Here is a 15,914-nt window from a genome sequence, read left to right as displayed (position 1 = left end):
GTCCTTGATTAGCTTCACATCTTGGATGTTATTGACATATACAAATGCTATTGATTTGTGGACATTAATTTTATATCATGAGACATTGCTGTATTTTATTTTTTTTTTTTATCACTTCCAGGAGTCTTGATGCTGGCTCTTTGGGGTTCTCTAGTATAATATCACATCGTCAGCAAAGAGCAAAGAGTTTGACCTACTCTGCCCCCATTTGGATGACCTGTGTTTCCTTCTCTTGCCTGATTGTATTGGCTAGAACTTCCAACACTATGTTGAATAGTCGTGGCAATAGAGATGTTTGCTTCATAAAACGTATTAAAGAAGAGTCCTTCCTTCTCAACTTTTTGGAATAATTTCTGCAGTATGGGTGTAAGCTCTTCTTTGAAGGTTTGATAGAATTCTGGTGTGAAGCCATCTGGACTAGGACTTTTTTTTTTTGTTGGGAGTTTTTTTATTGTTTCTTCCATGTCAATTCTTGAAATCAATCTGTTCAAGAGATCTATTTCTTCTTGATGAAGTCTAGAGAGAGGGTGTGATTCTAGATATTGATCCATTTCCTCCACATTGTCCAATTTCTGGGCATAGAGGTTCTTGTAGTACTCAGAGATGATCTCTTGTATCTGTGTGGCATTTGTTGTTATTTCCCCATTATCGTTTCTGATTGAGGTTATTGGAGATTTTACTTTTATGCTTTAGTTAATCTGGCCAAAGGTTTATCAATTTTATTTTTTCAAAAAAACAACTTTTTGTTAATTTTCTGAATGATTCTTTTTGTTTTCAATTTCATTCATCTCTGATTTAATTTTGGTTATTTCTTTCCTTCTGCTGGGTTTGAGATTAGATTGTTCTTCTTTTTCCAGTTCCATAAATTGGTTCATGAGTTTGTTGATGTGCTCTCTGTTTTTCTTTTTCTTTTTTTTTTTTTTTTGTAGAGACAGAGTCTCACTTTATGGCCCTCGGTAGAGTGCCGTGCAACCTCCAATTCCTGGGCTTAAGCGATTCTCTTGCCTCAGCCTCCCGAGTAGCTGGGACCACAGGCGCCCGCCACAACGCCCGGCTATTTTTTGGTTGCAGTTTGGCCGGGGCCGGGTTTGAACCCGCCACCCTCGGTATATGGGGCCGGCGCCTTACCGACTGAGCCACAGGTGCCGCCCTCTGTTTTTCAAATGTAGGTATCTAATGTGATAAATTCCCCTTTTATGACTGCTTTTGCTATATTCCACAGGTTTTGGTAACTTGTGTCTTCTTTGTTGTTATGTTTGAGGAATTTAATGATTTCCTCTTTTATCTCTTCCTGAACCCAATTATGATTCAGCATAATGTTATTTGATGTCCAGGTCTTTGTGTGAGAATGAACATTTTTGTTGGAGTTCCAACTGTATTGCCTTGTGGTCTGAGAAGATACAAGATACAATTTCTATTCTAATTTTGCTGAGGTTTGATTTATACCCTAGGATGTGGTTGATTTTGGATATGTACCATGGGCTGACGAGAAAAATGTATATTCCTTAGGTTTGGTATGGTGTGTTCTATATATGTCTATTAATCCTGTTTGTTCTAGGGTCACATTTAAGTCCTTTGTATCTTTGTTTAGTTTAGGGATATCATATTGCTCAGACCCATCAAAGTCTGTTTCATCTGTTTGGGTGCATAAATATTTAAAATTGAAATGTCTTCTTGTATTGTTCCCTTGGCCAGTATAAAGTGTCCATCTTTGTCTTTCAACTTTAGTTGCTTTAAATCATCTTGTATCTGAAAACAAGATTGCAACGCCTCCTTTCTTCTGATTTCCATCTATTAACCCTGAGTCTTGTTTTGTCCTTCAGGGCTAGATGTATCACCTGGAGACAGAATATAGATGGCTTAGTCTTTTTTATCCAGTCAGCCAACCTGTGCCTCTTAAGTAGTGTATTCAGTCCATTGACATTTATTGAGAGAATTAATAAAGGTGGTGGGGTTCTAGTCATCTTATTTTCTGAAAGTCAGTTGTGTAGTTTTATCCTTTGTGCCATTGTGGAAGCTAAGTTTTGACCTTTAGCTTCTGAGTGTTCTTTGCTGGTGGTCCATTATGGTGGTTAGTCTTGTAAATAGGTCTTAAGTATTTCCTTTAGAGCTGGTCTTGCTGTGGTGAATTTCCTCAATTTGATTTCTCCATCAATTTTGAAGCTCATTCTGGGCTGAAAATTGTTTTGTTTAAGAATGTTGAAGGTAGATGACCATGTCTTCTGGCTTGGAAAGTTTCAGTTGAAATGTCAGCTGTCATCGTAATGGCTCTGCCTTTGTAGATCAGTTGGCATTTACTCCTGGCTGCTTGCAGGATTTTTTCTTTCATCTTGACTTTGGACAGGTTCATTACAATGTGTCTTGGGGAGGCTTTATTTGAGATGACCCAGGGTTTGATATCCATCTGAGTGCGTTGGGGTCTTCAGTAAAACTTGGTAAGTTTTCCTTTACAACAGTCTCTGATAGGGCTTCTATTCCTTTGGGATAATCTTCTTCTCGTTCAGGAATCCCTGTTTGTATGTTTGAATGCTTCATGGAGTCTCATAGTTCTCTAAGCACCTATTCTGTTTTCTTTCTCTTCTTTTCTGTCTCATTAACTACCTGGGTTAACTTGAAAACTTTATCCTCTAGCTCTGACGTTCTTTCTTCTCCATTGTCTAACCTATTTTTAATACTTTCTACTGCATCTTTACATTCCCTGATTGGCTCCTTCATTTCCTTAAGTTCCACCATATCCTTTCTACATATCTCTCGTCCAACTTTTGGTTCTGTCTTTCCATTTTCTCATCCATTCCTTTTATTGTCTTTACCATCCATATTTTAAAGTCCATTAATTTTTTTATAGGTGGAGTCTTCTGCAGTAGGTGCCTCAGGGTCTCTTGGGGGAGTTCCTCTGTTTTGGTTTTTCATGTTGCCTGAATTTTTCTGTTGGTTCCTCCTCATGTGTTCTTTCTTCTTGTTCACCTCCTTGTCCTCCTTTTTACTTCTTACTGCCTCCTTTGCTTCAAACTGAAGTCCCTTGCTCTTGAGGACAGTATGTTGCAGATTGTTGCTGGGACACCAAGTGGTGCTGTGGGGGGGGGGGGGTTAAGGAAATGGAGAGCACAGCTAGCAACCTCTGTGGTCCTTATTCCAAACTTAGTTGCCTTTGCTGATCGTCTGATTATTTCCTCGCATTCAGACCCTGCTGGATTGGGATCTTAAAGCTCACAAGAAGCCTTCAAAGACAGGTCTTACAGTTCCCCCGACTCCAGTTCCTGTGGGCGTCCCTCAGCCTGTCCTAAGAGTGGAGTTCTGATCCCAGTAGGTAGAATTAAGTCAGTGGTGCTTTAGCCCCCTGAAAGACCTTCTCACAACTTTTCCACAATGGAAGCCCCTTGGTCACTGAGACTTTCTCATTTTAGCAGCCTTGCCAGCCACCAAACCCATGGCAAATCCACTCCAACCAGCATTCAAATCTGGTTGCTATATACTGTTCGAGTCCACCCACTCTTCCAAGCTTTCCACTCAACACACAGCTTCCCTCAACAACTGAAAACTCCAGAAAGGCTTCCTTCCTTTCCCAGACCTCCGTGGAGGGGCCAGTAGATCCCAGCCTATGGCAGTTACTTGCCTAATTCACCAAATTTCCACTGCTCTGGATCATATGCTGTATCTGGCTCACTACCTCCTCACGGTGCTCCCTGAGCTATGACTCCGGGTAGGGTCCCTAGGCCAGATATGGCTGGGTTCTTTCTTTTCCCCCCAGTCATTCTAGGAGAGCTCAGCTGAACGATCTTTCTGATCATTCTGAACGGTCTGCCATCTTTCTCTGCCCTCTGGTTACCTCAACATCCCCAACCCCCTTCCCAGGCCTCTATTTGTAACTATGACCATCCTGTATATTGTTAAGGGTCAAACTTTGTTTTGCATATGGATATCCAGTTTTCCTAACACCATTTGTTGGAAAGACTGTTTGGGGTAGTGTTCTTTTGGTTCATTCTGTTAATGTGGTATTATATTGATTGATTTTTACATGTTAAATCATTCTTGCATTCCAGGAATAAATTCTACTTGGTCATGTGTATAATGCTTTCAATATGCTAGAGAATTCAGCTAGTATTTTGCATCTGCACTCATAAGGAGTATTAGTCTGTAATGTCTGTAGCATCAAGTATTCCCTCCTCTTCAGCTTTTCTGAAAACATGGTGTTAACTCTTCTTTTAAATGTTTAGTAGAATTCATCTGGTCCAGGACTTTTCTTTACTGGGAGTTTTTTGATTGCTGATTGAATTATCTTAGTTATAAAATTCTATTTTTTCATGATTCAGTTTTGGTATATTGTGTATTCCTAAGAATTTGTCCATTTTATCTCTAGGTTATCTTATTTGTTGGAAGCTTCATCTATATTTACAGCCCCTTGCCATCACTTATCTCACCACTTGAGCTCCACCTTCTGTCAGATCAGCAGTGGCATTAGATTCTCACAGAAGTGTGAACCTTATTGTGAACTGTGCATGTTTGAGTACATGCTCCTTATGATGTTGAAACCATCTTCTTCCCTTCCCTCCCATGCACATGCTGGCTATACTTGTCTTTCTATGACTGGCGAGTTCAATCTCTTTATGTTTAAAGTAATTACTGATAAGGAAAGAAAGATTGATTTTTGCCATTTACTCTTATATTTTCTGTCTTCCTGAAAGTTTTGTCCCTCATTTTCTCATTACCACCTTCTGTTGTGTTTAGTTGATTTTTTTTTTTTTTGTAGTGACACATACTAGTTCCTAATTTTGATATGAGGAACAAGAGAGAATACTGAATATGATTTCTAAGGGTTGGTCCTACCCAAACTACACTGACAAAGGTCTATTGGGGTCTGCCTAGGAGCAGCTCAAAGAAGGGCTGCTCCAAACTATTTATCTTACTGCAATCCATCTCCACCTGTTCTCAGAGACAGGACAGCAAGAAGCAGCAGTAACAGCAGCTCCTGTTGTTTGTGATCATTTCAGTAAGTCGCTGTGTTATAAGTTTTAGGCCTTTACCCAGAGTGTAATGGATATAGAATATTCCTCCCCAGAGGAGAGACCAGTTCAAATTATGGTCAGTGTTCTTATTCTTCATTGATTCTGTACCTGTCAAAGATGTTATCTCTGTCACTTGAATGAGTGCTGCTTCCTCCACCAGCAGTTAGAGATTTTGATTCCTTCATTTGATTCTGATGTCTATATAAGGCCTAGGTCTTGCCAGCCCTTGGGGTTTAGTGATGCATCTCCATGTACTGGCTATACTTGCCCTTTCTATGAGAAAGCATGCTGTGCTTTATTTTAGTAATAAAACACCTTAGTTTTCACAAATTGAGAGAGGTTTTATGCCATCCTTTATTTTTACCTTGTGGATTTGGGGAGGGCAGTCCTTCCTTTAGTAACAGATCCCCTGGAAACACAGATTTGTACAATCCTTCTCTCTGTGCTTCTCCCAGGTGCATCATTTCTGGCATGGCTTCAGGAAGCATTGTTCTGTTCTACAATGATTTTAACCGGTGGCATCACGAGTACCAAACCCGCTACTGATGGCAACAGCTGCTCACCAGCCCTGTGCCCAGAATAGATGGGCAGGAGAAGTTCCTACCTGAGTATCATTCTCTTAGAAATAGCTATCACATCTGAATGGAACTTAAATTTGCTCAAAGCAGCAAAATATTTTTTAAAGTTAATTGCTATTTTTGTAGACTTTGCTTGATTTTGGGGGGGAAATAGCAAAGCAGAAAATTGGCTGCTGGGTTCTGTAGTTTTTAAAAAATCTATATTTTTAGTCATAATGAAAAGTCTATTTTCACCAATTATGGAAACATACAGTGGAGCTAGCAAACCCACTTATTCTAGCTATATTATGAAAAAACATTTCCCATTTATCTGCAATCTTGAGAAATATATGATTTTAACATTGGGGAAATGAGTTACAATACTGGGTTAGGGAAAGTTTATGCAGAAATTTGGGTCCTGTATTTTTAGAAACAGTTGTGCTTCTTCAGCTCTGAAATTTCTGGGATTTAAATAGTAATGTTTAAATTATGGTAAATGTTATTTAAGACATTTCAATGAATTGTTTCTATCATTATTATTCTTCAAGCATGTTTTAGGCCTAGAAAAGTACGGTTTGGGGGAAGCTACTTTATTTTACTGTGTGGTTAATATAAAAGATCTAAGTTATAGCAAGTGTGAAATAGTTACCATTTTTTCCTGATCTGTCATCTTTATAGCGCAACAAAATAAAATGACAGAAGTGCTCTTGGGCTCACCCACCACCTTTGTTTTTCTTTTAAAGTAAATGAAAGTACCAAAGTTCACCCTGTGGTGTGACTGTGCCCAGATAATGAGGCAGGGCCATTACTGGGGCGCCCCCTCCCCAGATTGATAGAGGCCACTGGGTGCTGTATTAAGCAACACCTGTTTTACCTTCTATTTGTTATTAAAAACTATCTCCACCTTCCTTTTGATTAGAAGTTTGTATTAAGAAACAATGTTATTTTGGTGTTGTATTATTCTACTTTTCTAGTAGAGTGCTGTGTGAAATACTGTGAAAAATATTTGAGAAAAGGCCTGTATTGCATAAATAAATTCTTTGTAAAGTTGTGAAATTTGAGTTGAAAATATTTTTTTTCCCACTATTGCAACTTACATAAAGAGGTCCCTCTTCCTTTCCCCCTGCACATTCAGCTATTCAGTCTGACAGAAAAGAAAACTGAATAATGGCATTTGTGTTTGAATTGTTGGAAATCTAAATTTAAACATTAATAAAACAATTACTCAGAAAGAAAATGATGAACTCTAGTTTGGGCATAGTTTTTGATCAATAACTAGTAAGAGACCCTCCTAACAAACAGGCCAAGCTTTCTTTGGGCAAATATCGCCCCTTTTATAGAGACTTACACAAATTACCTAGACCTGACTCTTACATGTGACAAAACAAGGGACTTTTAATGTAATGTTCCACTAAGATTCATGATTTTATAAACCATTAAGAAAGAAAACTGGGAGGTTGAGAAAGATGGTGGCTGAGTAACAGCTTCCCTGCAACTGGGCACAGTGAGTCTGGGGAGATAAGACTCCAGGCATCTCTGGCTGATGGGATCTGCCTATAAGACTCCAGGCATCTCTGGCTGATGGGATCTGCCTATAATCCTCCCTTTAAGGATACAGGGAGTCAGCAAGGGACTTCTGGACCCCAAGAGAAGGACAAAAACAGTGGGAAACTGGCAAGTGGTTGCATGTGTTCTATCAACCTAATCCCGCTGGCAACCGTAAGTACAAGCAGCAAGGAGACTGCAAACCGGAAGGGCCTTACCTGTGAACTGTTATGGTGTTTTTGGACTTGGCACTCAGTTGAACTGCCCTGGGGAGAGCTTGAGCAGGAGTGCAGAGAACTTTGGGCATTGTCTAGGGCCCCAGACTGAGCCACTGAGCTGGGCCGCAGGGAGCCATGGTGAGAGAAGTGCCCCGGCAAGCTCCACCCTCAGGGTCCCAGAGCAAGGATTGGGCAGGAACTAGTAACCTAGTGACTGAGCAGCCTAAAGGTGGGGACTGAGCTGCCTTACAGCCTTAGGGGCAGAGTGAGACCAGTTGTGGCACACTGGAGCCTTGGACTGTTGCCCTGGGTAGAGTGCTGTGGCATCACAGCTCATAGCAACCTCAAACTCCTGGGCTTGGCGCTGCCCAGACCTCCATAAAAGCTGCGCCATGAACCCCGACACACAACCTGCATCCGCCGGGCCTCCGCATGCCCTGACAAGGAACTACAGGAGCCGCACAACCCCGCGACATTCCTTTTGTATCCTCCCTGCCTCCACACTGGCCCAATCGTCTGGCCAGGGATACTGGTAGCCGCGTGCCCTCTGGAGCCCTCCCTGCTTCTGCACAGAGCCCTTCTCCTGGCCAGAGACTGCTGGAGCCTTGGACTCTCTGTGCCAAAGTCACTGGGCACCAGGCACTCCCAGAACTGTGAGCACCACCTCCCACCCTGTTGCTGGATCTGGGTGTGTCACATGCTGGAGCTGCTTCCACAACAAGAACTCTCTGGCTGGTGCAGCCCCAGAGGAACTACACAGGGTCACTCCCTACAAAGATCCGGCAACAATAGAGTGATCCCGCTGGGGTCTAATCTTGGAAAGACACCTCCCCAACTTTGAGGATCACCAGAAGCAACGGTGAAAAACAATCATGAGGTGAAATCAACAGAAAAACTCCAGCAATATGAATAATCAGAGCAGATTACCTCCCCCAAGGATTAATGGGGCAGACACAGCACAAGATCCCACGCACAAACAAATAGCTGAGATGTCACAAATTGAATTCAGAATCTGTATAGCAAATAAGATCAAATTAGAATTCCAAGCAGTAACGCAAAAGATATCTCAAGAATTCAACGAATTCAAAAACCAAATGACCAAAGATTTTGACACTTTGAGACAAGAATTGGCAGCCCTCAAAAATCTGAGAAACACAGTAGAATCCCTCAGTAACAGAATGGAGCAAGCAGAAGAAAGGATTTCTGACATTGAAGACAAAGCTTTCGAACACTCCCAAACTCTCAAAGAGGAAGAGAAATGGAGGGCAAAAACAGATCACTCTCTCAGAGAGCTCTGGGATAATTCGAAGAAAATCAATATTCATCTTATAGGGATCACTTAAAGCAATGAAGTGGCTTCACAAGGCAGAGAGTCTCTTCTCCATGAGATTATGAAGGAGAACTTTCGAGACATGCCAAGAGATTCTGAAATTCAGATAGCAGTTTCAGAACTCCAGCATGACTCAACCCAAATAAGACATCCCCCAGACACATCATAATCAATTTCACTAAAGTTAATATGAAGGAGAAAATTCTGAAAGCAGCCAGACGAAAGAAAACCATTACCTACAAGGGGAAGAATATTAGAATAACTGCAGATCTCTCTGCTGAAACCTTCCAAGCTAGAAGAGGATGGTCATCGACTTTTAATCTCCTAAAACAAAATAACTTTCAACCCAGGATCCTGTACCCAGCTAAACTGAGTTTCATTTATGACGGAGAAATTAAATACTTCAGTGACATTCACATGTTGAAGAAATTTGCCATAACTAAACCAGCTCTCCAGGATATTCTCAGACCTATCCTCCATAAAGACCAGTGTAATCCTCCACCACAAAAGTAAACCCACCCAGAAAATGTTGATCAAATTCCAACTTCCACAGACACAAAAGGAAAAAATGTCCACCGGACTCTTGAAAGGCTTATCAATATTCTCAATTAATGTCAATGGTTTAAACTGTCCTCTAAAGAGGACAGGTTGGCTGACTGGATCCAAAAACTCGAGCCATGGTGGCACCTGTGGCTCAGTGGTAAGGTGCTGGCCCCATATACCGAGGGTGGCGGGTTCAAACCTGGCCCCAGCTGAACTGCAACAAAAAAATAGCCGGGTATTGTGGCGGGCACCTGTAGTCCCAGCTACTTGGGAGGCTGAGGCAAGAGAATCGCTTAAGCCCAAGAGTTGGAGCTTGCTGTGAGCTATGTGATGCCATGGCACTCTACCTTGGGCCATAAAGTGAAACTCTGTCTCTACAAAAAAAAACAAAAAAGAAAAGAAAACTCAAGCCAGATATCTGCTGCATACAAGAATCGCATCTTACATTAAAAGACAAATATAGACTCAAGGTGAAGGAATGGTCATCTATATTCCACGCAAATGGAAAGCAGAAAAAAGCAGGCATTGCAATCCTGTTCGCAGACACAATAGGCTTTAAACCAACCAAAATAAGGAAGGATAAGGATAGACACTTCATATTTGTTAAAGGTAATACTCAACATGATGAGATCTCAATTATTAATATTTATGCACCCAACCAGAATGCACCTCAATTTATAAGAGAAACTAACAGACATAAGCAACTCGATTTCCTCCAGTTCCATAGTAGTTGGAGATTTTAACACCCCTTTAGCAGTGCTGGAAAGATCCTCCAAAAAGAAGCTAAGCAAAGAAATTTTAGATTTAAACTCAACCGTTTAACATCTGGTCTTAACAGACATCTACAGAACATTTCATCCCAATAAAACTGAATACACATTCTTCTCATCAGCCCACGGAACATACCCCAAAATCAACCACATCCTAGGCCACAAATCTAACCTCAGCAAATTTTAAAAAATAGAAATTATTCCTTGTATCTTCTCAGACCATCATGGAATAAAAGTTGAACTCAATAACAACAGGAGCCTGCATACCCATACAAAAACATGGAAGCTAAACAACTTTATGCTGAAAAATAGATGGGTTATAGATGAGATTAAGAAGGAAATCACCGGGGCGGCGCCTGTGGCTCAGTGAGTAGGGCGCCTGCCCAAATGCCGAGGGTGGTGGGTTCAAACCCAGCCCCAGCCAAACTACAACAAAAAAATAGCCAAGCATTGTGGCGGGCGCCTGTAGTCCCAGCTGCTTGGGAGGCTGAGGCAACAGAATCGCGTAAGCCCAAAGAGTTAGAGGTTGCTGTGAGCCGTGTGACACCACGGCACTCTACCCGAGGGCGGTACAGTGAGACTCTGTCTCTACAAAAAAAAAAAAAAAAGAAGGAAATCACCAAATTTTTCGAACAAAACAACAATCAAGACACAAATTACAAGAACCTCTGGGATACTGCAAAGGCAGTCCTAAGAGGGAAATTTATAGCACTGCAAGCCTTCCTCAAGAAAACGGAAAGAGAGGAAGTCAGGAACTTAATGGGACATCTCAAGCAACTGGAGAAGGAAGAACACTCCAACCCCAAATACAGCAGAAGAAAAGAAATAACCCAAATCAGAGCAGAATTAAATGAAATTGAAAACAAAAGAATTATACAACACATCAATAAATCCAAAAGTTGGTTTTTTGAAAAGGTCAATAAAATAGATAAACCTTTGGCCAACCTAACCGGGAAAAAAAGAGTAAAATCTCTAATTTCATCAATCAGAAATGGTAATGATGAAATAACAACAGACCCCTTAGAAATTCAAAAAATCCTTAACGAATACTACAAGAAACTGTACTCTCAGAAATATGAAAATCTGAAAGAAATCGACCAATACATGGAAGTACGCCACCTACCAAGACTTAGCCAGAAAGAAGGGGAAATGTTGAAAAGGCCTATATCAAGTTCTGAAATAGCATCAACTATACAAAATCTCCCTAAAAAGAAAAGCCCAGGACCAGATGGCTTTACATCAGAATTCTACCAAACCTTTAAAGAACTAGTACCTATACTACTAAACCTCATCCAAAATACAGAAAAAGAAGGAATATTACCCAACACATTCTACGAAGCAAACATCACCTTGATCCTCAAACCAGGCAAAGACCCAACAAGAAAAAAGTATAGACCAATATCACTAATGAATATAGATGCAAAAATACTCAATAAGACCCTAACAAACAGAATCCAACAACACATCAAAAAAATTATACACCATGACCAAGTGGGATTTATCCCAGGGTCTCAAGGCTGGTTCAATATATGTAAATCTATAAATGTAATTCAGCACATAAATAAACTAAAAAATAAGGACCATATGATTCTTTCAATTGATGCAGAAAAAGCTTTTGATAATATCCAGCATCCCTTCATGATCAGAGCACTTAAGAAAATTGGTATAGAAGGGACATTTCTTAAACTAATACAGGCCATCTACAGCAAACCCACAGCCAATATTGTATTGAATGGAGTTAAATTGAAATCATTTCCACTTAGATCAGGAACCAAGCAAGGTTGCCCATTGTCTCCATTGCTCTTTAACATTGTAATGGAAGTTTTAGCCATTGCAATTAGGGAAGAAAAGGCGATCAAGGTATCCACATTGGGTCAGAAGAGATCAAACTTTCACTCTTTGCAGATGATATGATCGTATATCTGGAAAACACTAGGGATTCTACTACAAAACTTTTAGAAGTGATCAAGGAATATAGCAATGTCTCAGGCTACAAAATCAACACCCATAAATCTGTAGCCTTTATATGTACCAACAATAACCAAGCTGAAAAAACAGTCAAGGACTCTACTCCTTTCACAGTAGTGCCAAAGAAGATGAAATATTTGGGAGTATACCTAACAAAGGACATGAAAGATCTCTACAAAGAGAACTATGAAAACTTAAGAAAAAAAATAGCTGAAGATGTTAATGAATGGAAAAACATACCATGCTCATGGCTGGGAAGAATCAACATTGTTAAAATGTCTATACTACCCAAAGCAATATATAATTTTAATGCAATTCCTATTAAAGCTCTATTGTCATATTTTAAAGATCTTGAAAATATAATACTTCATTTTATATGGAATCAGAAAAAACTTCAAACAGCCAAAACATTACTCAGAAATAAAAACAAAGCATGAGGAATCACGCTACCAGAACTGAAACTGTACTATAAATCGATAGTGATCAAAACAGCATGGTACTGGCACAAAAACAGAGAAGTAGAAGTCTGGAACAGAATAGAGAACCAAGAGATGAAACCAGCTACTTACCATTATTTGATCTTTGACAAGCCAATTAAAAACATCCAGTGGGGAAAAGATTCCCTATTTAACAAATGGTGCTGGGAGAACTGGCTGGCAATCTGTAGAAGACTGAAACTGGACCCACACCTTTCACCATTAACTAAGATAGACTCTCACTGGATTAAAGATTTAAACTTAAGACATGAAACTATAAAAATACTTGAAGAAAGTGCAGGGAAAACTCTTGAAGGAATTGGCCTGGGTGAATATTTTATGAGGAGGACTCCCCAGGCAATTGAAGCAGCTTCAAAAACACACTACTGGGACCTGATCAAACTAAAAAGTTTCTGCACAGCCAAGAACATAGTAAGTAAAGCAAGCAGACAGCCCTCAGAATGGGAGAAAATATTTACAGGTTATACCTCCAATAAAGGTCTTATAACCAGAATCCACAGAGAACTCATATTAGCAAGAAAAGAACACGTGACCCCATCTCAGGGTGGGCAAGGGCCTTCAAGAGAAACTTCTCTAAAGCAGACACACAATCTACAAATGCATGAAAAAAAGCTCATCATCTTTATTCATCAGAGAAATGCAAATCAAAACTACTTTGAGATACCACCTAACCCCAGTAAGAGAAGCCCACATAACAAAATCCCCAAAGCAGAGATGTTGGCATGGATGTCGAGAAAAGGGCACACTTCTACACTGCTGTTGGGAATGCACACTAATACGTTCCTTGTGGAAGGATGTTTGGAGAATACTTAGAATCCTAAAAATAGACCTGCCATTTGATCCTATAATTCCTTTAGTAGGTTTATACCCAGAACACCAAAAATCACAATATAACAAAGACATGTGTACCAGAATGTTCATTGCAGCCCAATTCATAATTGCTAAGTCATGGAAGAAGCCCAAGTGCCCATCAACCCACGAATGGACTAGCAAATTGTGGTACATGTATACCATGGAATATTATGCAGCCTTACAGAAAGATGGAGACTTTACCTCTTTCATGTTTACATGGATGGAGCTGGAACATATTCTTCTTAGCAAAGTATCTCAGGAATGGAAGAAAAAGTATCCAATGTACTCAGCTCTACTATGCAGCTAAATTACAGCTTTCACATGAAGGCTATAACCCAACTATAGCACAAGACTATGGGGAAAAGGCCAAGGAAGGGTAAGGGAGGGGGGAGGTTAAGGTAGAGGGAGGGTAATGGGTAAGGCCACACCTACGGTGCATCTTAGAATGGGTACAGGTGAAACTTACTAAATGCCTGCATACAGTAACTAAGAAAATGTCATGAAGGCTACGTTGAACAGTTTGATGAGAATATTTCAGATTGTATATGAAACCCGCACATTGTACCCCTTGATTGCACTAATGTACACAGCTATGATTTAACAATAAAAATAAATATATATATAAATTTTAAAAAAAGAAAGAAAACGATAGATGGTAAAACATGAGAGTGGGAAAGAACATCTTACTATCAAAGAAATGTGCAAGTTACTGGTTAAGTTAACTGAACTGAACATCCTCACTGATATTATGAAAATTACACTTTGGAAACTTACTTTTAGGGGGAAAATGGTAGAAGAAAATTAGCACTTCCTTACTCACACACCACACATAAGATACATCAACTACTCTGTCTTAACAAGTTAAAAAAAAAGTCAATAAAGAAGCTTCCTTTAGAAAATTAAAAAAAGAGAAAAAAATCTTTGCTTCCACTACCTTTATTGTTTTAAAAACTTATAATTGTGGAAGATTAATTGAAATATAAAGTAATAATTCATAAAATCAATATAACTGGCATCAACACAGGGCTTCTTAATGCTAAAATGTGTTTTACAGTACTTGTTATGTTTACTCAGTCTTCACTTATCAAATTTTAACTCTTTAACAGAAAACCACCATGACTGCAAATAAATGTAAACCAATTAAGGAACAAAAGATCAAAGTCGAGGTGTTGGGGGTGAATCTGAATGCTCCACAGCACAAGAAGCATGGCTGCATGTTCCCGCAAGTGGCTGCAGCTGAATGGGCTGGAATGGGCTGTGTGTTTGGTCTACACACAGCCCTTGAAGGCTGGTTTAAAATGCACTGCCTCAAGAAATTAAGATTTTCCTTTCTGACATACTGATTCTTCCTGAAATACAACCAATCAGGTCCATTTTCCTTTCTGACATACTGATTCTTCCTGAAATACAACCAATCAGGTCCCTGATGTTAATAATGAGATGTTGTCGTTTAAGAAATACCAGTAGATCTCCAGGAGAAAGCCAGAGGGCTTAGAAAATAGAGGACAGGAAAATCTGAAAGACGTTGATACAAACTTGCAGGCAGCTCACTTGCAGATGAGCATCTTACCCCAAAGTAATAGCCACAAATAATTGTTTTTATAAATCAATCCAATGAGAAAGAACTATTTTCCTCATGAAGAAACATTACACTTCAGATCTGCTTGGCATATAAAACAGGAAGATTCAAAATGGCCTACACAGAAACCACAAGCAGCTATGTTGTGTGCAGGATGTGAGGTCAGTGGTTTCCACCCCCAGTTACCTTTTCCACTCAGCTCCAACAGCAGTGCTGAGCCACAGGGTCAGAGGGGCAGTGAGATGGCAGCAGTCAGGTGATGTCGCAGGAGATGGCCAGGATGCAGGATTCCGGATGCAGCCAGACTGCACCTACTTTGTACCCTCTTAGCAAATACACCTGAACTGAAACAGCACGGAACAGCTCACGGCTACAGAGGAAGGGGTGCGGTGGGGAGTTTCACTAGGGAGCTTTGACACATTTTTACTGGATTATGATTTCAAGAACTCTTAGACACACACATTCCAAACTTGGCAATGACACAAACAGGTCAAGAAGCAGGAGCACCTTTCATTTAAACAGCTGGAAGAACCCACCCCTGAGCTAGGTGAAGTGGCGTCACCAGCTTCTGGTGTGTGGCAAGATGACAGGGCAGCAGGCAGCTCCATAGCCTCACATGAAATTAGTCCTGAGCATGTCCACAAACAGGAGGCGAGAACACGACTCAAATCTCCAAATCTGCACAAACCCCAGAGGGGCAGATATGCCAGAGCCCCACTGGGCTATTTCTGTCCTACCACAGTAGGAGGAGATGCTTGTCTACTTCACCCAGCCTTCCCACCACCCTCTTTGTGTGTGCATGAAGTGTAATCTATGTTAATCACACAGGCTTCACATATTATCCTTGTGGGGATTAAAAAACACTTAAAAGTTCTCTGATTTCCTCTCAGAGGAGTGAGCAAAATCGCTTTAGTATTTTTCTTTTGGATAAATTTGAAAACTTGAGTCCTTGAGGAAATTCCTGGGTCCTCTGTAGTCATGACTACCTATAAACCCCAAAGTACTGTTAGCCACACTGACTCCTCACTCCCAGCCCTGGCTGCTTCCAGAAC

General features: G+C 40.3%; 2 protein-coding genes across 5 annotated transcripts in view; one reads left to right on the top strand and one right to left on the bottom strand.

The window, feature by feature from the left end:
• LRBA (LPS responsive beige-like anchor protein) overlaps positions 1-6,616 on the top strand; it is a 791,645-nt gene extending 785,029 nt beyond the window's left edge. For all 3 annotated transcript variants that reach the window (XM_053582486.1, XM_053582498.1, XM_053582475.1), the window contains exon 57: positions 5,459-6,616. In XM_053582486.1, the coding sequence (XP_053438461.1) occupies positions 5,459-5,549 (91 nt within the window). In that variant the 3' untranslated portion in view covers positions 5,550-6,616. The remainder of the gene's footprint in view (positions 1-5,458) is intronic.
• DCLK2 (doublecortin like kinase 2) overlaps positions 1-15,914 on the bottom strand; it is a 289,567-nt gene that overhangs the window by 93,144 nt on the left and 180,509 nt on the right. The gene's annotated exons all lie outside the window — the stretch shown is intronic.

The sequence above is a fragment of the Nycticebus coucang genome, chromosome 1 (genome assembly GCF_027406575.1).
Source record: "Nycticebus coucang isolate mNycCou1 chromosome 1, mNycCou1.pri, whole genome shotgun sequence".
In the NCBI taxonomy this organism is placed as follows: Eukaryota; Metazoa; Chordata; class Mammalia; order Primates; family Lorisidae; genus Nycticebus; species Nycticebus coucang.
This window is presented reverse-complemented; position numbering and strand designations above follow the sequence as displayed.